Source organism: Phalacrocorax aristotelis, chromosome Z, assembly GCF_949628215.1.
Source record: "Phalacrocorax aristotelis chromosome Z, bGulAri2.1, whole genome shotgun sequence".
NCBI classification, from domain to species: domain Eukaryota; kingdom Metazoa; phylum Chordata; class Aves; order Suliformes; family Phalacrocoracidae; genus Phalacrocorax; species Phalacrocorax aristotelis.
Window position 1 is genome coordinate 66,017,947 of NC_134311.1, and position 25,455 is coordinate 66,043,401.

Sequence of the window (25,455 nt, forward strand, 5' to 3'; positions counted from 1 at the left end):
TGATGGCATTAAGAAAATGTAACAGTGTAATACAGAGAGTTAGGTGGCTGCTGGCAGTTGGTAGAGCTTCATGGCTTCCATGTAGCTACATTGACTTAAATGGCTGAAGATCTGGGCTCTAACCTTCAACAGAAGTTGATACACTGGCAGGTTCTACAGAAGTAAGTTTTAAAGCTGAGTGCAGCTGTGCCAAAGGAGCTCTGTCCTGCACATGCCCTCTGCCAGGCAGGGTACACCATTCTCTAAGGCAAATATCAGATAAAGCATAAGAGAGGAAAAACCTGCTAGCTCAGCATTTTTATAAATAGAGAAGTACCTTCCCCCTCTCACTGTGGTTACTGCTGTGTTCAGAAAATAATGACTCTTGGCCCACCCTCCTCTTCTGACTGTACCACTACCTCCAGCTGACTGGGGTGACAGACAAACTGCATAACCTGATATTCAAAGTCATTACATTAAAAATACCTTGCCACTGTGCACGGCAGATGGTTTCCACTTGGGATTAGTTAATGGAGAAATATTTTGGCTACTTTTGCTAAAGGGGTTTGCTTTGCTGGCAAGGTCGTTCAGAATATGCTCCCTGAACTTTGAACCATGTCTGCAAAGTGAGATAAACAAGAGCCATATAAATACCACAGCCCGTTTCCCTACACTGTTTTCTTCTGCAGCGGAGTTAAGCAGTGCTGCCAAGGAGGGGGGCAGGAAAGGGTAAGTGTGCTGGTTTTCTATGAAAGAGCTTCATGACTTAAGATTTGGCAGAGTGTCTGTGTGTTTCTTTGGCTGAAAAGGCTGACTGGAAATTTCCATTGGAAACCAACTAGAAAGTTGAAATGCGAAGTATAATTCAGAACATAGCTCTCATCTGGTTCACAGGGCGAGACAGCTGTTACTGGGTGCTGATGCCAGTGCTGCAGAAGGCTGTAAAGGCATAGAAGGATCTCAAGATGTCATATGAGTTTCATGTGTTTATAATGCTATAAAGGTGGGCAGGTTTCCAGATGCATGGAAGGAGTAAAAAAAAAGCCCTGCTGATATCTATTGGACCACAGTTTAACTTTCAAATTACTGTAACTAAAATGCTTTTGGTAGAACTGCAGGGAAGAAACATTAGGGACAGACGGATTTCACAAATGATGTTGGGTTTGCAGTAGCTGGCTCTTTTTTTAAAATATCAATTGTTAAAATGCCTTTTTCAAATGTGACAAAATTGATGAAATGTGTGTTGTTTATCAGAACTTCGTGTTTCCCAAACATTCTGTGTCTACTGTCAGACTTTGATGTGAGCGGTGAAATTATACAATTCCACAACCTAGGACATGTTGGGGAGCAGTTTTATAATTTTATATACTTCTCGATAATGGGTGTTGTCTGAACATATTAAGCCAAAATTATTACATTAATGCAATAAAAGGAAAAGGTAATTACATAATTTCCCATATGCTTTGATTTTCATAAACATTAAATGGACTACGTGTGGGTAGGAGATTTTGTAAAATCTGAGGAATTCTGAAACTTAGTTTTAATTTCCTGTTTTTGCAAAATTTTTTCTAGTCCCTGTGTTCTTAAGAGAGTTTTCTCAATGGGATCCAAATACTACAGACTGACTTGTAAAAATCTTTAAGACTTTTTTTTTTTTTTAATTTCTGCCAGGTTCTGTAATGCTTGCTGTGTACCAAAATAGACTGTTGGTGCAAGTATTTTTGAGTCAGTGGAATTACTCTGGATTCTGGAGTGAACAGGTCTAGATTCTTGGTGGTGTAAACTGCCTCAGTACAAATGATTTCAAAACATAAGAAATGAAGCCACTAGCACTTAAGTGCTAAAAACAGTCAAGAAGAAATTACAGAGAGGAAGGAACAACATAGTCTGATTAGTAGCATTAAAAGAAAATCCAGTTATTCTGAATGCTTACTTTTCGGCTGTTTAAATACAACAACAACTAAAATACTGCCTATTTATTAAAGGGGAACTGCACTGCAAAATGAAAGAAATACGATCAAGCAGTAAACAAACTAGATCAAATTTATTCTTACAGTTTTGGGTTGGTTTTTTTTTTAACTGAATGGAGCCAATATACTGCTGTGTCTTGCTATGGGAATTTCAAGTCAGAACTTTGTTTAGGCATTGATCACATTTTGTTTATTTTCTCTCTTTTCAGATAAAGCCCAGCCATGTGGGCAGGGCTGGGGCTAGTTCTGGCTCTCTGTCTCCTCCCAGGAGGAGGGACAGAGATCCAGAACTGCAAGGAGCCCCCAGAATGGCGTATCGGGGAAGAGAACCCAATGCTGAACTCTAGGGGCTCAGTGACGGTGGTGGCTCTCCTACAAGCTAGCTGATACTTGTGCCTGCTGCAGGCTTCCAGGTAAGCGTAAATCTCTTTCCCAATTTTTGTTAGAGCATGACTGGTCAATTTTTTAATGCCATCCAAGGATAATACATGTGCCCAACTACAGACACAGTCAGTGAACCCTGGCTTCCTCAGATGCCGCCAGCCCAGCTGGTATGTGTGACCCAATGGCCAGGTTAACTCTCAGCAGGAGCATTCCATGCCAGTGGCTCAGATTCTTCATCTCTTTACTTAGTCCTGACTGACAGATCATCTCCTCAGATTGTATTTACAACATAAAAGTATGATCAACCTGACATTAATGAAACCCAAAACACATGGAAACCCAACAGAAACAGTTCCTCAAGAGCTATGCTTCAGTTAGCAACAGTTGATTAATATAGCAAAGGTGCTGAAGCCAAGAAACATCCTAATTCCCTGACGTGGCTGGAACACCTGGAGGAGAAAGACCTGTGATGACTCATTTGTTATTTGAGTCAGTAGGGGAAAAGGCAAATCAAAATGTGCTTTCAAGGTGCCTTCCCAGCCCCTGTTCAGATGTCCTAGATATAATAAACAGCCCAGAAGATAAGGTCTAGCCTTTCAAAAAATAGATGAACCATTCAAGGGAATCATCAGTGTTATATTTTCATACAAGACCTGGGACGTTAGTGCTCTGGTCTGTAGAACCTACTTCTATGCAAATAACTACATATCATGACAGTAACAGCAGCCAGAAAATAATTTTGAGCTGATCCAACCAGGAATTGCATACAGCCTTTTTCTTGGATTCACTTAGTGATTGTGAAATCATTTTGGTTTAAAGATTCATAGGACTGGTTTCAGAGCTTGATTTTAATTACTGTAATAACATCTTAGTTTCCCCCTCCAAGCTGCATAACTTGATATTATCATAGTCTTTGCAAGTTTTTTTAAGAACTAGATTTGAAAAAGTGGTGGTAAATCTCTGGCTCCGTCAAAGACAAAAGTAGGCTTTGTGGTTGGCTTTCAAGGTAGTTGGGTTTGATTCTGTATATTTTAGAAAGGTTTTAAAGAGTCTTTCAAGCTGTAAACTATTTCCTGAAACCGAAAAATACCCAAATAGTTTTCTACAGCAGTTCAATAGGAAGGATACAAATGAAAAGGAAAAAAAGCCCCACATCATACACAAGAAAGCCACTTCAAAGAAAGACTTCTGTGATGGGATGCCAAAGAGAAAGACTAAAACCAGGAGAAAATAACATTCGTTGTAATAAAAGGAAGGTGGAGCATATTAACTTTTGTTGAATGTGGCAAATCTTATGATTCTCTAATGATTTACGGTCTTGCTTCTTTATACTCTCCATTAGATTGGAGGACCTGCGAGTGAAGTTAGAGAATGAGGGACTGGTCAATATCTCGTATGTGGTTGTCAACCATCAGGGAACTAGCTCCCAGAGGAAAATTCACCTACTGAAAGCAAGTGTTTCAGACTATGTTACTGTCTACCAGCAAGATGAACAGCAAGCTGATGTCTGGACTACCTTAAATGGAAGCAAAGATGACTTTCTCATCTATGACAGGTCTGTGTTTAGAGGGGAACACAGGAAAATATTTGCATGTATTTAGAGTAATGCTTTGTAAATATCTATGTTATTTCATTGATTTGCAAATAACCTGATTACCCCTCAACAAAGACTTCATAATCAACTCTAAGTTGCACTAAGTAAAGCACTTGCATTTTCTGCAAAAAGGAAGCGTCAAAAGAAAAGCGTGCTTTGCTTAAGTAAGTTTGGGATAAATAAATTTTTCTTTATAATTACTGTGGATTTAGATTAACATAACTGAGTGTAGAATTTGATAGCATGATTCTGTTCTTATGCTGTTTCTCTTTTCAGACAACTTCCAATTACATCCATGCATGTCAAAGTAGAATCAAACAAGAAAAGCTATCTGAGTTCTCAAGAAAACATTTTAACCAGAGTTGTTGAAACTGTCATGTATCTTTCAGCATAACCAATAATAACTCTTTAACTGAAATCTTGATTTTTCTGTTTTGATGTGATGGAAATTATTCAACAAGTCCTGCACTTCTACCATGTCCATCCAAATTACTATTATGTTACTGTAACAAACATTCTCAGTTCACACTGAAGCACAAGTTTAGTAAAGAGTTAGAAAGTTACTCAACTTTTTTGGGTAATACGGTTGAATCAAACAAATTAGCTAAATTAGGTTTGGGGGATGAAACTAGCACTGGAATGATCTTTAGAAAGTTATTTCATGTTACAGCAGCAAATACACCTAAGTGGAAGGTTGCTGTCATATGACAAACAGAACAAGGCTGTATGTAGTCTGTGGAGGGGCCCCAAAGCTGACGTCTGGCCAGCAGCATCTGAAAGGTTGAACAGTTTTGTGCTGTCAACACATGGGGATACACCTACACTATGAATTAGTTTGACTCTAGTTGGTTGTGATCCCTTATTGTTCTAGGCATGTACACCCTTGTTGTGCCTTCACTGGCCATGAAGTCTCTGCCTGTTGCTGGCCCTAGATGTGCACTGCAGATGTGCAGAAGGCTAAGGCTGGAGGACCCCGTGTGTTGACATTGCAAGCGGGGTCCTTAACAAGGTGCCCTTATGTATGAGTTCTGTGTCTACTCCAGCTCCTTTGAATGTACCAGTTGGGTAGTTAAGTGCATACCAGAACACTCAAGTACTGATATGGTGCGAATAGGCACCATAAAAATCCCCTCATGCACACTAAATCAGTAATGCAGGTGCACCACAATGCATAAAAACATTCTGTGTAAGGGTGCAACAACCACATGGCAATTGGCACCACTATGCAAATAGCCCTTCGCATTGGCAAGATAGGTCTGTAATGGGTGTGCCTTTGCTAGTCAAAGTGCCACTGAACTAGAGGCTTCTGCCAGTAGTTATTAGGTCAGCCAGAAATTATGCTTCACACTACTGACCGATGCAGCCAAGTGAGCAGACGTTTGAAAGGCAGATACTGTTTTTGCCTGTAAACTCCTTGGACAGAAACATTCTCCATGGGACTGTACAGTTTATGTATATGTAACCACAAAGTTCCTTCTCTCCTTAGATGCGGCCGTCTAGTGTATCATCTGGGTCTGCCCTATTCCTACCTGTCTTTCCAATATGTAGAAGAATCTATTAAGATTGCATACTGTGAAAACAAGTGTGGAAACTGCTCTTACATGGTATTTCCTGTTTCATTCTACATAAACTAGGAAAGGAAACTGGATTTGGCTGGTACTTAAAATTATTTCAGTGGGATTAATTGAAAAAGACATGATGTAGATTTTGCACAATTCATGTGTCTTGACAGAGAGCTTTTAAACATTTTTTGAAGTGAATTAGATCTAGTATTTAACAGATTGGTTATTTGAATTCCTGCCCTTGATAGAAATGCAAATAATTTTCTGTAATCTAAATGCAATCTTGGAGGCTAATTCTGTTTCTGGAGTTACGTACAGCTACTGAGCATTTAGCTACTCTAGTTTTTGGGGATGGGTACATACTTAAACAAATAGTAACTTTTTTTAAAACCTGGGAATAAGATCTGAGATGGCTTGAGTTACTTTTCCTTTCAGTTTACACTTAAACACAGTATACAATAGTTACTTTTAAAAAGTGGTAATACAAGGTGACACTTTATTGTTACTGTTATAAAAGAAGGGTAGTTTTACATACAACTAAAGATCAGAACTTTGATTATCAAGAAACGTACATATATAGTCATGAAAGTTGAATGAGAAGAAGCATAATTTTTTACCCCATCATACAGTTTTCCAGCTAAATGTAGGCCTCGGGCAGGTCATAAGTGGGATTCTAGAAAAAGAAAAGTTTTTATTAGCAATAACTTGAATTAGAATTCCTAAAAGCTTATATTAAGAGCTCTGTCTAGTTATCAGTGGTGTTGTAAAACAAGGTTCTTTTGATACATTCATATCTTTCTTCAGCAAAGTAGCCAAATAATTTAAAATTGGGGTTTAGGTTCTGAAAAATGTTAAGATAGTTAGGATTTTTCACCTAGTTTAATTAAATATTATGCATTGTATTTAATGCAAGCTTCTGTTCTGCAGGAACCTGATATTGATGGCATATGTGAAAACATCACTAAACAAGCAGATGAAAAGCGAGCAGAGATAGAACCCAGCCCAACTGGTCAACGTTCACATGACCACAACACGCACAGACATAAAAAACACCACCAGCATCGTGAGGGCAGTCATCATTCCAAAAATGAGAACCATCAGGCTCCTTCTGAAACTCGAAGACATCATTCTGACAGCAGTCAGCGTCATAGAGCTTTTGGCCGTAACAGACATGTTCAGACAGGTAGTCATGAACAGGTAGACGCTGTTCCTCCAGGAGAAAGTGTAGAAATTACGCAAGATAAAAAGCTATGAAAAAAAGGGAAGATCAGCTGTAAAAACCAGTTAACTTGAAACTGGCAGACGGCATCAGACTCAACTTCTAGTAGCTGATGCTGTCATTGTCGACACCTTTTGTTTGAACAGCTAGGAAATTCTGTCACTTGACAGTGTCGTGGTGCACTTCCAAATTCTTGACGGTGACATGGCCAGTTGTCAGCAGAGGACATCACTGAATCTTGACAGTGACGTCTGCTCACTGCTGCCTGACAGTCACCAGCAACAAGTGAAACTAGTGACACCTGACACTGACAGGAAAAGGCAAGAAACTGAGCCTGAAAAACAAACTAAGCACCTTTAAAATGCAAGGGAGTCCCACTGCTTAAATTCATATAGTTGTGAGAGTGGAAAAATTAACAGATTATGTGTTTTTATTGCCCTAAATTAAAAATTATGCTAAGACAGGTGTGTAGAGTTAAAATATTGTAAAGACGACTTTTAGAGCAGTGCTTTTAGAATTATACAATACCCGTCAAATTCCATCAATGAAAAGCTTCATACTTTAAACCAATTTAATTGACCTTAGTTTGTTTTTCAGTTGCAATGGGAAGGTGTCTGCATTCTTGATTAATTTGTCTTTCTTGTTTCTCTTCTAATGTTCTGCTTGCATTTGTGAGGACAGGAGCATAAACTATGACCTAGGGGCTCCTGTCTGATATTTTGCAATCAAGAATAGAAGATAACCAAAACAGACATTTTAATGATTTTTAATTTTAATAACATTTAATTCAATTTTTAACTTTTAATAATATTAAAAAGCTTTTGGTTTTTTTTTTTTTCCTAACCTAGGGATACAAATTAGGTACAAGAAAAGCTTATTCCTAAGCAAGGTACCAAAACAACTTTTTATCTCAAACGTAAGATACAAAAAGTAATTTTGTTATTTGAAAGTAACAGATATGCATGCTTAACTTTTGTGCCTTAGATACAGTATCAGGGTCCATTAATACATACAACTACAACTTGTAAAATCGTACTGAATCAGTAACATTGTGCATAAAGTGAGAACCTATGTTAACAACTCTTCATGCAGAATCAGTACCAAACAGAGGGAGGGGCAGAACAAATTTAATCTTGGTTTAATGTGTAACTTTGTTTATAACAGTGATGAATTTGATAAATCTGTATTGATTAGTAAGGTAATATACCACTTACACTTGTATAACTTCTCGGTCTGTAGCTTAGAATTCCTAATCTTTGATTAACTGAGTTGAAGTAAAAGTATAGCTGTTCAAAGGATTCCTAGATGAAGAAGAGAATATTCAAGCAGGAAAGACTGCTTTGAAAGTGTATACCATAATTAATGCTGGTTTAATAGGGAAATCATCATCTCTATGAAACCTTAATCTCTTTATCGTGAATGCTGGTTAGCAAGAAAGTAGCTCTGCATATACACTAAAGGCATGCTGTTGGAATATTTGACAAGCATTTTCAATTAAAAAATACTCTGTATTTCTTCATTTCTTGTTTTTACTTTCAGGTGCTCAGTTTGAAATACACTGCTTGTGTTTCTCATTGTATGTACTACTGAAATACTTCATGTCATTTACTCAAAATCGCTTCCGTTTGAGGGGCAGGTCTTGGTTATTAAGCAGATGTTGCTCTAGGTCTCTTATGGTGTTTCGGAGGCTTTCAATTTCCTTGTTTTTCTCCTCCTGGAAATGCTGCATCTTCTGTAAAAATGCAAGGAAAGGCTTAATTGTTAAACACCACATAGAATTACGTAACAATACAATATGCTATTACGAAATAGTCTAATAAGAATATTTCTCAGTATCTTGGATCACAAAATTACAGAATGACTTCCCCAGAATCCTATTTTTCTGACATCCCAAAGTCCCAAGCCTAGAAAAACAAGAATGCACATATATAATTTATGTCACAGTCATTTATGTCAGTTCTGTCTTAAGTTCTCAGGTTAACAATTCTGTACTAAAATCACTACACATGCAGGCTTTTGGAAACCCAGCTATGTCGACATCAGTGCAAAGAGATGTGAAATTAGTTATCTAGAGGTGGGAGGGATGTGTGTAAGATGGACCCGTAAGGCGTGAAACTCCACCCCCCTACACTCCCTGGCAAGTTTTGCTGCAGAACACACACAGTAAAACCCCAGGGAACTGCTGTGTGAAACAGGATTTAACAGTATTTAGTATCTGCAGACTGCAGGCCATTAGAGCACATACCCTCCGATAGATGCTTTGTGGCAAGATAGAAGTATGTGAAAATGATCTTGTTGTTGTTTGCTGAACTCTTGCTAATTTAGCATTGAACTGGAAGAATCAGGAAAAGACAAAACATTAAGAACTCAACAGGAAAACAAATATGTTAAATAACACAAGTATAATATTAACTTCTTTCTTTTAATGGATTTTGTACCTGAAAGTAGTAATAGCAAGCTTATGTATTATCCTACTATGTATTAGAGCATAGTATTATAGTAAGCATTATCCTAGGACAATGAAGCTACTTAAGTTTAGAAAAGAATGCAATTACAAGCTATGTTTGTTCAAAAAAAGTTTCAAAATATTGCAAAAAGTAAATAGTACAAATATTGTAATCAAAATATATTTAGATGAACCAGGAGACTGCTAAAAAAAAATGCTGAAGGCTCCACAGCCTTATGTCTGCAGGAGGAGAAAATGCAGAAGGTGCTAAAAGCCTCTGAAACCACCACCCTTCCCTGATGTTCCAAGGATAACTCAGCCTGAACACTTTCACACCTTACTACTTTTTTAACATGTGATATTTGAAGTATTTCCTTAACTTTTTCTGTAGTGAGAGTGGCTTAAAACATGAGCCATGAAATACATGTTGACTTGTGTAACTCTAGTCTCCACAGGATTAGAAGAGTTTAAGCTTTTGGAAGTTTATTAAAAGTATATATATCTTCCCAGCATTCAGAAATTAAAAAGAATAAAAATAAGCAGAAAACACTGTTTCAAATTTTTATAGCTCAAAAACTAACACAATTTTCAAAATAATTAAATTTAAATCAAGAACACAGCAAACTTCAGTCATCCTATACAGTGGTTAGCATCTGTTTCCAGAGCAGAAGCAACCCAGGTACCATTATGGATGGGAGCACATGCCACTGATCTTTGTAAAGAAAAATTGTTTTTTAATTTTCCTGAAGTCCATCATATTATTTTGTTAAGTACTAATTAACATTTTTCACCACACAGTCCCTTCCAAGTTTACCCAATGCCCAAATGATCTTTAACTCAGCTTTGTAATGCATACCTCTATCTGCAGTTTAATGATTTCATTCTGCTTCTCTTCATTTTGAATTTTCAGTTGTCTAGTTAGCTCTAATATTTCCAGTTCTTTTTTCTCTCTCTGTTCTCTATACTCTGCCTCTTTTATTTCAACTAGTAACACAGTAACATCAAATACAATGATTATAGAAGATGTTTAGGTAGAAAAATAACATAATTTCCCAAATATTAAAACATTTTTGAACAGCAGATCAGTATTTCACGGGAAAACAATTTCATTCAAGCAAAAAACATATTTTAAAGCTAAGTGAAAACCACCCTGTCCCATCCCAGTAAGACGGAGTCTCTTTAAAGACAAAGAGTTTATCTGGCTTTCTTCACTTAAGTGGATGACCAAAAAAATCCTACTCTTCAAGGCTATGACAGTAATGAAAAAAAAAAAAAAGATATTGAAATCAGTTTTTTTCTCACCGCAGTATCATTTATTTTTGATAATAATGTCCTAGTCTCTTGAGCATAGTTGGAACACTCTAACAGCAGTCTAGCTTATAGTTCAAAGAAATTTTCCAGTGAACACTTAACCCAAAATTTCATTCTTTCAGATTCTTAGGTCCAAGTTTCCAATGTCTGTTCTACCTCTTTGGGAATTTCTCCTCATCCTGTGTTGCTGTACTATTGCCTCATTGCCACTGTCTACTCTCTTAAGCAAAGACAAAATTAAGTTAAACACTGTCCACTTCTAGCTTTCTAGCTTTCATATTTCCTCTAAGAAGCGGAACTTGTACTTATCCTAGATGAAGTTACAGGTTATAACATATTTTACCCAAAGCTATAGCATTCAGTCTTCAGAGAACTTACGTTTTTTTCTTATATTGAAATTCAACTGTGCAATTTCTAATCTGTGGTCTTCCTCTTTGTTTTTAATTTTGATCATAAGTTTCTCAATCTGATCTTTATATTCCTGCAAATGTAAGAAGTGTCATAAAAAACTTGAGGCGTCTGCTTTTAGATTTCTGCAAAGCACAGTGTTCATGTCAAAATGTACCGTACTCTATGATTCAGTACTTGTTTTGTCCTCAATCGAGCAAATTCAAAATGCCCAATTACTTCTTACATAATCTGGATGATGTCCACAGATGAAAAACATAGCAGATTTTATTGTATTACAGCTATCAGTTAATATAAAATTACAAATAGTACTTATTAGGAGAACAGGCAAATGGAGAGGTAATATTCCTTTGCCTGATCCAGGATCTGATACAGTGCTGCAGTTAGTTAAGTGACTACGGTTCTACTTTTGTGGATTTTTGACTGTAACAAAAATCATATTTAAAGTATGAATATTGTTAGCATTGCTTACATGAAGTTTTCCACAACTTCACACTGGCAGCAGTAGAAACATCAGAGGTATTAGCAGTAGTGATGCTGATACTCAAGTAAACAGACAGAGCATGCCTATTACGCATTTGCTCCAGGAAGCACTCCAGAATTACTGAGGAATTGGCTGTAGCTGCCAACATGGAGGTGCTCACTCCAAAGCTCTGGTCAGAGCCTCCCAGCGAGGCAGGTAGCCACTCACCAGAGCCGCGCTCAGAGGCACTCACAAAGGCAGCTACTCATTGGTGGTGAATAGTACTTATAGACAGTCAAGGAATTGCCTTCAGAACAACAGTAGGAAGTTCCACCATGGCCACGCATGTATATCATTTATAGAATCATAGTTTCGTCATGTCTTTCAGAAGGCATTACTTATTTTATCCTCAAACTGTCAAGATAACAGCTCTATTGGTACAAAAATTTAATTTTAACTCGTAGTAAAAACACAGGCAAAGAAGATCAGCAATGAGATTCCTAGGCCTAAACAGGTAATGTGCAATATTAGCAGAGGGAACTAACACAACTTGTGACTAGCCCTGCCAGCATTACCTCCTTTCCAAAAGCCAGGAGCAGAGATAAAAAGCAGAGAGATGGTAAATGGAATTTATTATAAGACACAGAAACCTATTCTCTTTGTAGCATTTACTTCCAAAGAAACTATAGACAAAATTCAGACAGTTCTTGACTCTCTGGCAGTATAGAGGCATTGTGAATATCAAAACCTTATTTCCACACAAAAATGTATTTTAATGCAAGGGGTTAGATTTTAGAATGTGAAATTTAATTGAAAGCTAAATACAGCTGAAAACGCCCCAAGTGCATCTTCGATTAAGCCAGAGTTCTTGGCACTTGGTAGTTTTGACTCTTAGTCCCTCTAACACATTCTCATATTGATGTTGTGAGAAAAACTGTTCTGTTTTTACACATGATAAACATCAGGAGAAGTGCAACAATAATGGTATCAGTAGCAAACCCAAGAATATAAAGATATATGAACTATTAAAATAAAGATTAAATATTATTCCTCTACTTAAAGAATGATCATTTGTGATGTACCTGTTCACAAGCCTTTATTTTCTCTTCCAAGATGTGAATGGTACTCTTCAGTCTACAATTTTCATCTATGTAAATAAAAAAAATATATGATACACTAAAAGGTACATTTTGACAATAGTATTAGCATGAAAGCAGAATAAGGAAATTACTTTCATTTTTTGTCTTACCTGAACTCTAAGAAACCTTTTTGTAGACATGATAATCATAATTTACAGAACTACATAATCTCCATTTTTTAACAAGAGAAATCATAATGTAATCATAATATTTGCCTGGTATACTACTTTGAACTGTCTTTAGCCTTCTGATAACTGATCCATCCAAGAAAACCTAGATGCAAAGTTCTTTGGCTCAGAAAATAAAAGATTATTATCATGGCTACTACAACTGTTTTGAATTGGAAGATGCAACTTTTTAAGTACTTGTTTCCCAAAAACTAGGTATCTCAAAAACAGAATTTAGAAAAATCCACTAATGCTTTTTTTGATTATTAGAAGTCACTTTGAGTATTAAAAGCAGCCATATACTTCCAATTTTTAGAGGTTTATTAATATTTATGCTAATATGCCTTGAACACACAATGGTTATAAAATTAACTACATACAGCTGAACTGTGGCATAAAGACATAGCAAATACTTATATATTTTATTTTAAAATAGCAATGACTAATTATCAAGTATTTATGGATAACAGCCAAATTTTAATAATATTCCACTGAGGATTAAGACACTCTGGTTTAATAAAGTGATAAAAACTATGCATAAATGCTTTAATAGACAACAGTCCAACAGTTGAATGATACATTCTCACTTATTGTAAAATTGCCTCTGCTATGCTGAAACAAATTTGAAGCCCAACTATTGATTAAAAAACCGTCATTGAGACAGAACTTCTTTTACATGTGGATTCTAAGTAGGAAAATAGCAATAGGCATTTATTAAGCATATCGGCCTCCCAGATCTGCACAGGATTGATTCTAGATAAAATCTTTTCCTTTCTGTTTGGCTGCCACTGAGTTTCTCTCTCTGAAAAAAACAGTAAATATAAACAGCAAATTTAAAGCCTGCTTATTCTAAATTACAGTACAGAACAGTATATATATATGAGAACATTTTTGCTTTTACCTTTCACGTTACACTGGTTTTCAATCACTTGTGTTAGACCCTGTATCACCTTCTGTAGAGTAGTACATTCTGAAAGAAGTGAAATATCCAGTATTTTCAAATAATTTCTGTACCATTTTAAGTTGATATTTATAAACCTTTCTCATCTTTTGTAACAATCTTCATTAAATATTATCTAAGTCTTCTTACTGACTATACAAATAACTCAGCTCATTATTCCATAGTTACTGCTTGATTTTAGTTTGATGGTAGATTAAAAACAATTTTATCAAGCCATATGAAGAATTTCATAAAACTATTACATCTTTGTTTCTAGCCAGGAAATAAAGTTGTTAGTGTTTTCTGGGCAATAATGGAAGTTTTCCACATCAGCGTTCCAGCAATTTGATGTAATTAATGAAACTGAGGCTTACTTTCCTGACAGCACTTTTGCCAAGATTCTTTTTGACAAAACCAACATTATCCTCTCACTGCAGACTCTCACCCCTTTTTTAGTGCATATTTTCATCTTCTGGCTAGACAAACTTGTAGAGATTTGGTTGGAATATGCTACCTCATTATCTCATTTTAAACAAAACAATTATGTGTGTATGTATATATATGCAACTTGTTATCAGTTTACATATCTAGAATTAATAATTTTATTTTTAAAAATAGTATTAATATTTGAACACCATATGGACTGCCTGTAATACAACATTTGGTTTCATTAAATAGTATTTTTATCCCTTATGTTCCTTGTAACCTTATCAGTAAAGTTACAAAACATTCAAAGACTGGGAAGACGGGGGACACTAAAAATGATGTTGCTTACTCTTAAGACCTTTTGCTATTTCCAGGGTACCCCTGCATTTCTTAAGGGGCTTTTAATTTCTGCAACAGATGAAGCACACTAAATAACGGTTACTCCTCTCAGAAGACCAAAGCTCTGTTGAAAATTGTAGATTATGATATAGTTCAAGACTACATTACAAATAACGGAGTCAGGAAGAAGAATTAAGATCCCAGCTCAGAGATTCAGTCTTCCACTCAATCTTTTTGACCTTTAGTCTGTTTTTCCATCAAGTCCGCTTTTCATGCAGCCGAGTACATTACCCAGCTGTATTCTGCCGTTCCATGCTTCCAAAAAAACAGCAGAGGGAGCACGAACAGCACAGAATCACTCCCTGTGCTCAGTTCCTGTACTGGATCAAAAGCATTTGTGGAAAAATCCTTCTCAAAATCTGAAGCACTACGTTTGCATGCCCATTTGTAGCAACTAGTTCTACTACAAATATTCTCCCTTTTGAAAATGTATGGAAATAAACCCAAATGCTTGTAATTCATGCACAAATTGGAAAGACATCTATGCATTTGAGTAAACAATCACAGCTATTTCAGCACAAGCCACTCTTCTGTCCAGTCCCAAGAATATCTGCTTATCTTTCTTATCCTTAAAGGATGTATCTTGGCAAATCCCTTATGCAATTACAGTTGTGACTGAAAAAAATTTCTGGGAACCCACAAGTTTTTCTTGCCTACATTAGGGAAGAAAAAGCAAAATTTTGCTAAGTGGTTGCAGCTTTCTGGATCACTGGCATAGCATCTGTTATGGATTCTGCGTGGTTCCTTCCCTATTAAGAAAACTCCCTACATGCAGAAAGACTAAACAGCCTAAGTGCTTTTTCCTGTGTTTAATATCTGTAATTTATTCCAGTTTCTTCCATCTGCATTTATAATGGAAGCTGTTGGCTTTTTTTTATAGGGCAATTATATCAATCACTTTTCCTTTAACACCTTTGAAACACTAAGTCAACAAATATGCAATCCTGAAGATGCTAAATAGGGCCACTTTAAGTATTCCATGGACAAAAATGTCTGTGAAAAATGAAGAAAACAAATGTTTTCTTCTTAAAAACTACAGTAAATTTTACTTTGGAGGTATAGCCATCAACACAGACAATGCTTAGGAGCAGAAAACGAGGATGCCAGGCTTGCATCCGTCTTCACTGGATCTGCAAGGATTTACACTAAACAAAAACTGTCATCCTGAATCTCACCTTTGTTTAGCAAAGAACATGTCAAGACAAAACAAAGCTCATTTATGACCTTTCAGACCATGTATACGCTTGCCCAGTTGCTCATCTTTTCCCACCTTATCTTTGGTTAAAGTGTTTCACTGTCCTCTCTCCCTTGAGCTTTAGTAGTTTTCCTTTTTCCTTTGCATGTACTTCAGCACTCCCACTCTTCTTTTACCTTAAACTGTTCTAAGCAGAGACTTCTGGCAATCAAGGTATCAAGGAGCCCTGAGATTCTCACTTATATTTGTTGGATATTTCTTGCAGTGCGAAATGCTATTTCTATTCCTGTTTCTCATACTAACAAAGAGTTCTTCAGCCAGGATAAAATTCCACTTCCTCCACCCCACTAGCAGCCACAAACCCTTCAGGGTAGGCAGAACAGCCTTTCCGTCCATAGTACTCTTTCATTCTGCTACTCTTCTGTAAGCGGCATCTTGATTTGGAATTGTATGTGAATCATTCACCAGCATATGGTCTCTCGTGTTTTTTCCTTAACTGTTCTGTGAATTTTTTGTAGTCTACTGCTAAGCCGTAGATTCTAAGGCTGACTTGTTTACCTATCCCGTAAATTCATTTGCTCTTGTGATAAATTCATAATAGGGCGAACTTGAGAATACTCCTTAACTTGAGAATATACCTATACTAAGATTGTATGTTGACACTGTTCTTCAAGAAATTGATGCAGCTGTCCAAACCCGGCAATTTCAGTTGCCTTTGGACCAACTCTTTAAATTATACTTTCAGGAAATGTGGATCGGCTGGGTTCTGGGAAGCAGCATGGGACGTAAGGCTAGGAGAAATCTTTTTTTCCAAGCCACAGTTGTCAACATCACTGTATAAAAGCCATTCTCACAACTAGAATCTGTTGGAATAACTGTTGCCACAGTAAGAATGGAAGTAACAATGCTACATTTGGTCCCTTTGATCTTCTCCAGTTCTGCACAGGACCCCTCTATAACCCCATCAGTCATAAAGAGTGGTTTTCCAGTCCCACAGTGCTTTGACTTTCAAAAGGTTTTACAAAGAATCAAACTATTAGACCTAACACTTCTAGTGCTCTGATTCTGAACACACAGCATGCTGTTACCCCTCTGAAGGGTCAATGCTGCAGGTGAATTTGATAAAGGTGCAAAGACCATTTCTATCCATTTAAAAAAGAAAAACCAAATGCTTTAGAAACATTGTATACTCACTATAATTTATAATCACTACACCAACCATAATGTCCTTCTGAAATACTTTTAATGACACAGTCACTGCTGATCTCCAGCAACATGGTAGCTGTTTACCTGAAGATTCCTCTGACAGCATCCACTGCAGATTATGGCAATTTGCTGCCCAAGATGGTTTGTGAAACTTTGCTCTCTGACCACCATTAACGAATACACTTCAGTTATAAGTGCACAGTTATAAACACTTCATGCCATGATACTTGGCTTACCTTACTGGTAAGCTAATTAACCTAATAGAACAGTCATCATGACTGTCTTAATTTCTAAACACATTCTATCCCTTTGGCATCTCTCATTTACCTTTTACTTTCTTAGCATCAAGTAGCTTTCAGAATCACCTCTTGGATGTCCGTCCCACTCTGTTCCAAGTTCCTGCTTTTCACTTTTTTCATTTCCTCTACTAACAGCTCTGCAATCTCACTTACTCATTGACCATTATCCCTGGCCTCCAACAATTCTGTCTCCTATCTACATCTGTACTAATTTGTACAACTACCATGACTTCAGTATTCCTGAGATTTGTTTTTTCCTGATTATCGCTGCTTCTAAAACTTTAGTTCACATTTCATGCTGTTTGCTCTTGTATTTTTATTTGGACTTCCGCCATCCACATTTTTTTTCCATCATTGCTTCAAAACAACTCCAAAAGTACTTCTCTTCAGTTACATCAGCATACCTATCTCCTCAAATCATTTCACTCCCATCTCAGCAAAGAAAGGCACTACTATTTACAAAGCTCAGATCCTCTTCTGATTTTCAGCTATTTTCAATCCATTCTACTTCCACAGTCCTCCTTGTAGGCATCCCAGCTGCTCCGATTTCCTGCATAGTCTCTTTCACTTTCTCTGCTTTCTTTTATCCCATAGGTTTTACGGTAAGCATAATTTCTTCTTTTTGTCCACCTTTTACTTTCCCCTATTTAAATCTATTTTGTATCAGCTCCCTCCTCCCTGGTTTTGTCAATAATGAAGCCTCTTGATCTGTTTCTGAATGACTGTCCTGCATTGTCTTCTGTGCTTAATAGAGAAACAGGTGGCTCTAATGAGTCAGACCAAAGTTCCATCCAGTTCACTATCCCACTTCACAATACCCAGCAGAAGATGCTTCAGGAAAGAGGAAAAAAGAGCTGGATAAACACTACCCGTAACATATCCTCTCAGCTTCCAAAACACAAGAATAAGGGAGACTTGAGTGATAGGTACACTCTTTGTGTTTAACAAATTTGTTATGTTTTGTTACAGGAATTTTTCTAATCTTTTTGGGCTATTCTATACTCTGTTATCTGCAAGCTTCTGTGGAATTGATTTGACAACTTTATTTTGTAATGTATGGAGAAGTTCGTCCTTTTGTTTGCTTTAAATCAGTCAAGCAGTTTGACTTCCATCTAGTTGTCTTATTACATTAAACAGTGAATATTCATTCCCTAGTCACTTTCTCTATGCCATTCATAATTTTACAGCTATGATTCATATCAGTGCCATTCCTTCTCTTTAGGCTGAAAAGTTTCCAGTCAACCTAAGCCTTCAGATATTCCAGCGTTGTGACAAAACGTGTAAGGTCCCCAAGTGCATTTTCCCCACCCACCTCCTGGGTGTTTGGCTGAGCTCAAGACCAACTTAGAAAGAGTACAGCTGGTGGCCTTGAAAAAAGCTGTTCGAAGAAAGCTGGAAGAAGACTCAGAAAGGCTGCCCCTCCTTCCCTTGGGAGCTGCTTTTAAGCTGAGGCTTTTGCCCTTGGCTTACCTCAAGCTATGCTGCTGCTGTGTTGCAGTCACATACCATGTAGATCTAAATCCTGGTCATGACCTAGGCGTGACTTCCCGGCTTGATTTTAGACCTGCCTCATCACTATGGACCTGCTAGTGATCACTAGACTGTGTCTGGCCCTTGTTATCATTTCTGGACCTGATCCAGACTCAGCCTTCTGTCCTGACCTTGGACCTGCTCCACCCTATGTACTTGTTTGGTAACGTGGACTTCTGGCTGACCCTGGCAGCCCGCATTGGGCAAGGCCTGCATGGGTATGGTGGGAGTGAGTCTCAGCTGGTGAAGCCCCTACTTCTGTCGGCCTTGTTACATGATTCGTTCCTCATTCCAAGCCCCTCGCTCCTCCTGGCAATACCAAACCTTGCCACCTTCTCTGTTATCTTTTCTACTTCTGGTATGTCTGTTTTGAAATGTGGGGACCAGAACATTGCACGAAGATCACAGGCTTTACAGGAACATGATGTTTGTTTCTCTATTTCTTCCATAATCATACCTATCAACTGTTTGCTTCTTTGACCACTGATCTTTTCAGAGAACCGTCCAGAAGGACACCAAGACCTCTTTCTTGAGAAGTAGCCAACTGCTGATTATATAAAATGCATCCCATAGGCACTGCTACTGGTTTCCATCTCTCCTTTTCATCACTTGTCATTCTATATGATGAGATTCTTGGTATAGCTGCATAGATTGGCATCACTAGCAAACTTCGCTCACTTACTTCATAGCTTTTCCAATTCTTCTCCCATTATGCTAAATTATTTAAGTCCCAGCGAAGATCTAAGTGAAATCAACTGGCAACCTCACTCCAGCATGAAACTAAGTTTATTTATACCCTGTTTCCTAACTTTTAGCAAGTTGACTTCTCAGAGGCCAAAACTCTACAAAAAGACACACTTTTCAGCTGTTCTACAAACTACAGAAGAATAAGCAACCACAAATCCAGGCTAAGTACTAGATATTATTTCTCTTTTCAAATATCCATCTGAAAAGATATCCTTCTAGGGTTAAAAAAAAATAATCTTAATTTAATATTTTTCTCTTTAATTCCTCCTTTAGTTGGAAACTTTTTTATTATGATGTAGAGGCTTAAAATACCCATCTGTAAAACAGTAAATGCTATTTCATCATTCAGCTTCCACTGAACAGTTTGAATCCTCTTAATATAAACTATCATTACCATTCATAACTATTTAGCACCATAATGATACCTTCTATACAAAGCAAAAGAAATATGACCAAAACTCAGATCACCTGAGTTACCTGAGAGTAACACAAGCGCAGCCTATGGAATAAACCTATAACAGTGGTATCAGCTTAATTTAACTCCACCTTGAAGGATGGTATGCTATTCCTTACACTTCCTAACCAAGTTGGAAATGTCATGGAGATAAAATCTTGATGGTGACATTATACACACAAAATGGGCTGTCACATTGTTTAATCTGACCTCTTCAGAGATTAATATCACACAGATAAAGTCTAATTACTTTGGATATCTCTTCAGTCCTCTAGAAGTTAAACAGATGCCTAGGCAGACAAGACACTGAGATTCCACCAATACCCAAGATCCTTACAGAATTAATTCAAGTGAGCAAAATTCAAAGAGTAATACTAAAACTTCACTGTAACAGTTAGCATGGTATAGGGAAAATGTATTCCAAACCCCAAACTGGGCTATCCGACTGCCCCTAAACAAACGAAATTACACAAGTAGCTAAAAAACATAATTATGTTATCTCAGAACACCAGTCCCACCAGTCTGACATGCCTTCTCCAATTACAGTCAAGCTTTGACACTTCAGAAGGCAGCAAAATAGGCATTCAGAATGAACCTGGCTCATTTCATACTGGGCAAAATGTTTCTGGTGACCAGGTGAAACATAACATTTGTCATATTGATACCAAAGGAACAGGTCAGCTTGGGGCACGGTAGTGTGAGTGCTGGCCTTACTTTCCCCAAAAGTTGACTGTATTGGTCTACACAGACATCTGAGCTGCTTATGGATTAACCTAAGTCACAGGCTAGCACTTTAAGTAAAATTACTGATGTTTGCTTAAAAATGCTGGCTTCATAAACTGTGGCAGTTCCCTAGCTCATGAGGCCTATATGGATGGGAAAGGTAAACATTTGGGCACAATAACACCATCAGGTGTACCAAGCTCATCTGATCCTTGACCTCTTTCCCTGCCAATATTTTCTTTCCCTGGAAAAGGAGATAATGCAATCAAAAGCAAAAAAAATGAAGAGGAAAAAATGAAAGAAAATATAAAAGAAAAGCTTTTCTTTTATAAGTATGGCGTGCACTCAATCATCTCTTCAAGTGGATGGATATTAACATCAACTGGAAAATAGTTACTTTAGAGCAGCTCTCAAGATATGGCTGTGGACTGAAGTTATCTGGTTTATGCAAATGAGATGTATTCCATTACAGAACCCAAGATTAAGAATTACTGTTTTTCACACAATGTCTTAGATCCTTGCTGTTTTATTTTTATATTTTATATGACTGAAAATAATGGAAATTTTTCTCAGAATTTCCTGAATATATGCAAAAATCATACTGCTTTAAAAAAAAAAAGCTTACCTTCTTTTACTGCTTCCTCCTTTAATTGGCTCAATGTTAACAACCTGTTACTTTTTTCCAGCTGAAGAACCAGTAGCTTATTTGCTTCATTAATTTCTGATATTACCTAGGAAATTGGAAAATATCTAAAGTTATATTAATATATATCTTTTGATTTAAGCTTTAAATCTTGAGTTTTAAATTAATATAAAATTTAACAACACTGCATTAAAACCTGTATTATTTGCCATTGTGGAAATTCTGCTACAGAGAAGAATGATGCTAGACTTGAGAGCCTGTGCTATTGCAAGTTTACCCCACAGAACTAAGAATGCTAACTTACATCGCTAGTTATAAATTGGTTTCTTCTGAGTTCTGCAGCCCAGAGTCTGGAGCAATCCTCAGCATGGTTCTTCCTACTGGTGTGCATGTGAGGCTGTCAATGCCCTTGCCAGGCACCAACATGAGTAATGGGTGGGAATAGGAATTGGTATAATATGTTTTTTCCATGAGAAATGCTAAATTTATTTCAGGTGCCCCTTTTGTATTATATCTAGTATGGATTTACTGATCAGGAAATCACCAGGGAGGTGGCCAACATGGGCCTACCAAGAAATACAGTACTGATTTCCCTCAGTGGATCAATCTCTCAAGAACTGACATACACATAAAGAGAGCTCAGTGCATACGGAATATAAGAACAGATGCTCCTGCTATGGCAATGGCATTTTTCTAGAACAAGGAACAATTTCTGAAAGGGTAGTCCAGCAAAGATATGCAATACTGTTGTCTCCAGTAGCAAGTTCTGATACAAAGGGACACTCCAACACTTTCCCTGAGCAGCCAAAATTGGCCTCTGCACCATTACAATTCTAGCACAGAAGCAAAGGCTTCTTGCAGACTCCGCAGAAGTCACTCATATCGCTCTGAGGTAGTCAATATGAACGCTTCCCAAAGTTGGGTTTACAAGGCATATTAACAAGCTGATACCACTTCAAAGAAATTTTCACTTGAAAAGCTCATTAAAATCTCATAAAATTTTATAAATAGCAGTTTGAACATTTTTTACCTTTTCTATCTCTGAGAAGTTACCTAAAAGTTTATCAAGGTTCACTACACTGATTTTCTTCATAGTTTCTCCACTGCTGTGACTCATTTATTTCTGGGCCATACAATCCAGTGATCACTGTATGTATTTAAAAAAACAGATCTACAAATTTACATACTTCTCATTCATACTATGTCAAAAGATTTCATATGCACAAATATAAGCAGAAGAAAGAACACTTTTTTTCTTTAATTAAAACTATTTTTGCATGTGAAACTAAACTTCAACCAACCTAAGATTTTGCATTTCTGAATGTCAGAAAGCCCAAGCCAAATCTATCAAACTGTTAGATGATACAGTTGAATTTGGAATTTTTTGCTGCAATTAAAAAACAAACTTGAATCCACTTCTATAGACACATTGGTGGAATTTTACCTAAATGTATTAGTGGTCTGCACATAGGATGCTTTTAAAACATATGACCAATTTCTCTTTGCATATGCTGCTAAAACAGACTGGTCTTCCTGTTCTCACTTTAAAGAGTAGGAAATTCAATCAGTTGAAACAATTACTCATTCGCTACTGTGTGTATTCCAGAGGCAACAGATGAAATATTGTTAAGTTTGATGAACTTAAAAAATGTTATTTAAGTAAATGAGATTTTACCAGACACACATTAATGCAGGATCTAGACCTGAGTAGGTGCTCTAATACTTAACTACCCAGGCTTCAAGTTACTTACATATTTTCTTATAAACAATTTGCATTAATATCAGTGGTGATATACTGCAGCACATAAACCTTATCATATAAGTAAAAAGACAGCATTTGAAAAGCATCATATAATTCCAGATTATTAACACAATTCCTGTTTTTAGTAGAAATTCTACTTACAGAATCTTCAACATACCTTTGCAAGATGGGTCTCAAAGACAAAATACGAATGCTTCTAAAAATACTGAAGCTATCACTGAATATCAGGCTCCATGAAACAGAAGTTCCAGTACCAGACAAACCATGTATTCTCTACAAAACCATCACTTCTATGTGGTAATGTGTGAACTGCCTTTTTACAAATAACAAAAAACTGCAATGAGAGAGATGAACCAGAAGTTACAATGTGCAGACTACCCAGAAAGTGAATGGTTCCAGAGATACTTACGGTAAAGATAGGTGCAAATAGATATGTAAATGAACAACTACTACGCAGGAATCAAAATTATTTTTGATAATATAAGTTATTTTCTCAGTCATTCAATATCTACAAGTCTTTACGTGTATGTAACTTCTTTAGCAAAGCAGTAAGATAAAGATACTGATTGTGTTTAATACTCACTTTTCTCTTGTATCCACTGTTCCCTCAGAGATACTAAAACTAATTCATTAGCTAAAGCTAAGTAACTTTTTCTTTTAAATCAACAGTTTTTAAGAATATATGTAATATTAAGGAACTAATGCTTCTAAGTTAGTGATTTTTTTATAAGTTAACATTCTTAATTACTTCTGTTATTACAATGCAATGATTTGTTAAATGGAGTTTAAAATATTTATTCAGGACATTCAATTTTGCAAATCAGTTATATATCTTAATATTCTACTAGTTGATAATCTAAATGTACACTATGAGTGCCAAACCCTCATCTTTCTAGTCCTTAACACAGGCAGTATCTTATCTGTTTGCCAGTCACCATTTCTTTTCATCATGCTCTTAAAACTGTTTTACCATCTAAATTTTGTCTGAAGATGGGAGTTCAGGGAGCTGCCATGTTGTGTGCTGTTTTGTTTGTGTGTTTCCTTATTCCATGGCGTCATTTGCTCTCTCAGAAGACAGGATGTGCTCAGCACTTGGCAGCATTAGTCAACAGTGCCACCAGGAATAAAACTCCCGCTGAACTGAAACAGTAAATTAGTATTAGTATGTTGTATTATTGTTGTATTTTTCCAGTAGGAAAACTCATCACTTTTATTTCTCTGTATATTGTTATAATTATTTTATATGTTTTGTCTTCCAAAGGCATTTTTGTTAACCTTCCCACCTGTTTTGAAAGATATTTATTTAACTAGGGGGAAAATTAAACATTTAAAGGTATTTTTGACTGTCATAGGACCAACACCTTTATTTAATCTCTCTTTAACCCCTTGCCACCCATGCTCTCTCGGTAGGTATCCTTTTTTAAGTATTGTAGCTGATGATCTGATTTTGGGATTTAAGGTTTCATTGTTGCTTCATGTAACAGTGAAACCTGTATTAATAACCAAAATGAGTAGGTATTATTTTTAACTTAATATCTCAACTAAATATAATAATTATTCAATAAAAGGCACTTCAAGTAGTCTTGTTTTTCTGTACTCTACCCTTAGAATAGGCACCTCACATTTACATTGACTATAACCTTGCTTTAATTACTCACTCTTTGAAGACCCTGAGCACATTTAAAACATGGTTTGCAGATCAAAATTATCACCACCCAACTGGCACCCACAAGGAGGGTGAATCCCATCCCCTCATCCGCTTTCACAGACAACAGCAACAGGACAGAACCACCAGACGCACCACTACAGACCCCACGAAGACGCCCAGTGAGTCCTAGCCACCTTCTTCCCTCTCCCATCTCTATAGTCTACAGGAGCGCCCTGCGTAGAAGTAACGACCTCTCACGGTGCACGGGACACGCTAAGCACTGCCTTGTACTCCGCAGTGCGTGGGCATAACCCGCAGACGGTGCAGGACGACAGCGCTCCCGGTACGGCTGCCACGACCAACCCACCGCACCACACGGCCCGCTGAGAAAACAGCCACGCGCCCAGCCCGAGGCGGGAAACCCGCGCGGCCGGCGGAGCGTACCACTGCTCACCCTGTGGGGGTGGCCTCGCCCTCCTACCCGCCGGCCAGCCGTGGGAGGGTGTCGCCTGAGGCGCCGGGACGGGGCGGCGGGGGCCGGCGGTGGGCCGGCCCCTCCCAGGGAGGCTGCAGGGGCTAGCTGTCGCCTGGGGGCAGAGCGACAGGGACGGCGGCGGCAGTGCATCCCAATCCTCTTCTGGCATAACCCCGAGTCTGCAGGGGATAGCCGTCCGCTGGGTCAGGGTGACAGGGTGTCGGGGGCAGTGCACCCCGAGGCAGTGCCACGTTCGACGGCTCTCCAGAAACACCCAGGCAGGACCCAGACACCTCAGCAGGGCGCCTGCTGAGGCCCTGATTTGACTCCTCTGGGTAGTGCATGAATTGTTTTATCAAATGGCTC

At 37.6% G+C, this 25,455-nt stretch overlaps 2 protein-coding genes across 3 annotated transcripts; one reads left to right on the top strand and one right to left on the bottom strand.

The window, feature by feature from the left end:
* The first annotated feature begins 432 nt into the window (after positions 1 to 432).
* SELENOP (selenoprotein P) lies at positions 433 to 8,227 on the top strand. The gene is made up of 5 exons (XM_075079656.1): positions 433 to 708; positions 2,159 to 2,362; positions 3,676 to 3,888; positions 5,414 to 5,531; positions 6,417 to 8,227. The coding sequence occupies exons 2-5, from the start codon at positions 2,172 to 2,174 to the stop codon at positions 6,903 to 6,905; spliced, it is 1,011 nt and encodes a 336-aa protein (XP_074935757.1). The 5' UTR covers positions 433 to 708; positions 2,159 to 2,171; the 3' UTR covers positions 6,906 to 8,227.
* CCDC152 (coiled-coil domain containing 152) lies at positions 7,528 to 25,103 on the bottom strand. 2 transcript variants are annotated; one of them, XM_075079658.1, is made up of 10 exons: positions 24,866 to 25,103; positions 23,124 to 23,279; positions 22,235 to 22,351; positions 21,187 to 21,292; positions 13,544 to 13,612; positions 12,419 to 12,483; positions 10,844 to 10,946; positions 10,011 to 10,138; positions 8,954 to 9,040; positions 7,528 to 8,440 (listed from the first exon to the last, which is right to left on the bottom strand). In XM_075079658.1, exons 3-10 carry the CDS (start codon positions 22,319 to 22,321, stop codon positions 8,318 to 8,320), a joined length of 768 nt encoding a protein of 255 aa, XP_074935759.1. In that variant the 5' UTR covers positions 22,322 to 22,351; positions 23,124 to 23,279; positions 24,866 to 25,103; the 3' UTR covers positions 7,528 to 8,317. The 2 variants fall into 2 exon arrangements, with proteins under 2 accessions (XP_074935759.1, XP_074935758.1); XM_075079657.1 differs by having other exon boundaries at positions 23,124 to 23,300.
* Between the last annotated feature and the right edge of the window lie 352 nt (positions 25,104 to 25,455).

Coding starts and splice junctions, on each gene's coding strand:
- CCDC152 (XM_075079658.1), bottom strand. CDS start 22,321: ATGAGTCACAGCAGTGGAGAAACTATGAAGAAAATCAGTGTAGTGAAC. Junction 13,613..21,186: donor GGAGGAAGCAGTAAAAGAAG/GTAAGCTTTTTT, acceptor CACTTCTTTCAG/AATGTACTACTCTACAGAAG. Junction 12,484..13,543: donor AAACCAGTGTAACGTGAAAG/GTAAAAGCAAAA, acceptor TTATTTACATAG/ATGAAAATTGTAGACTGAAG.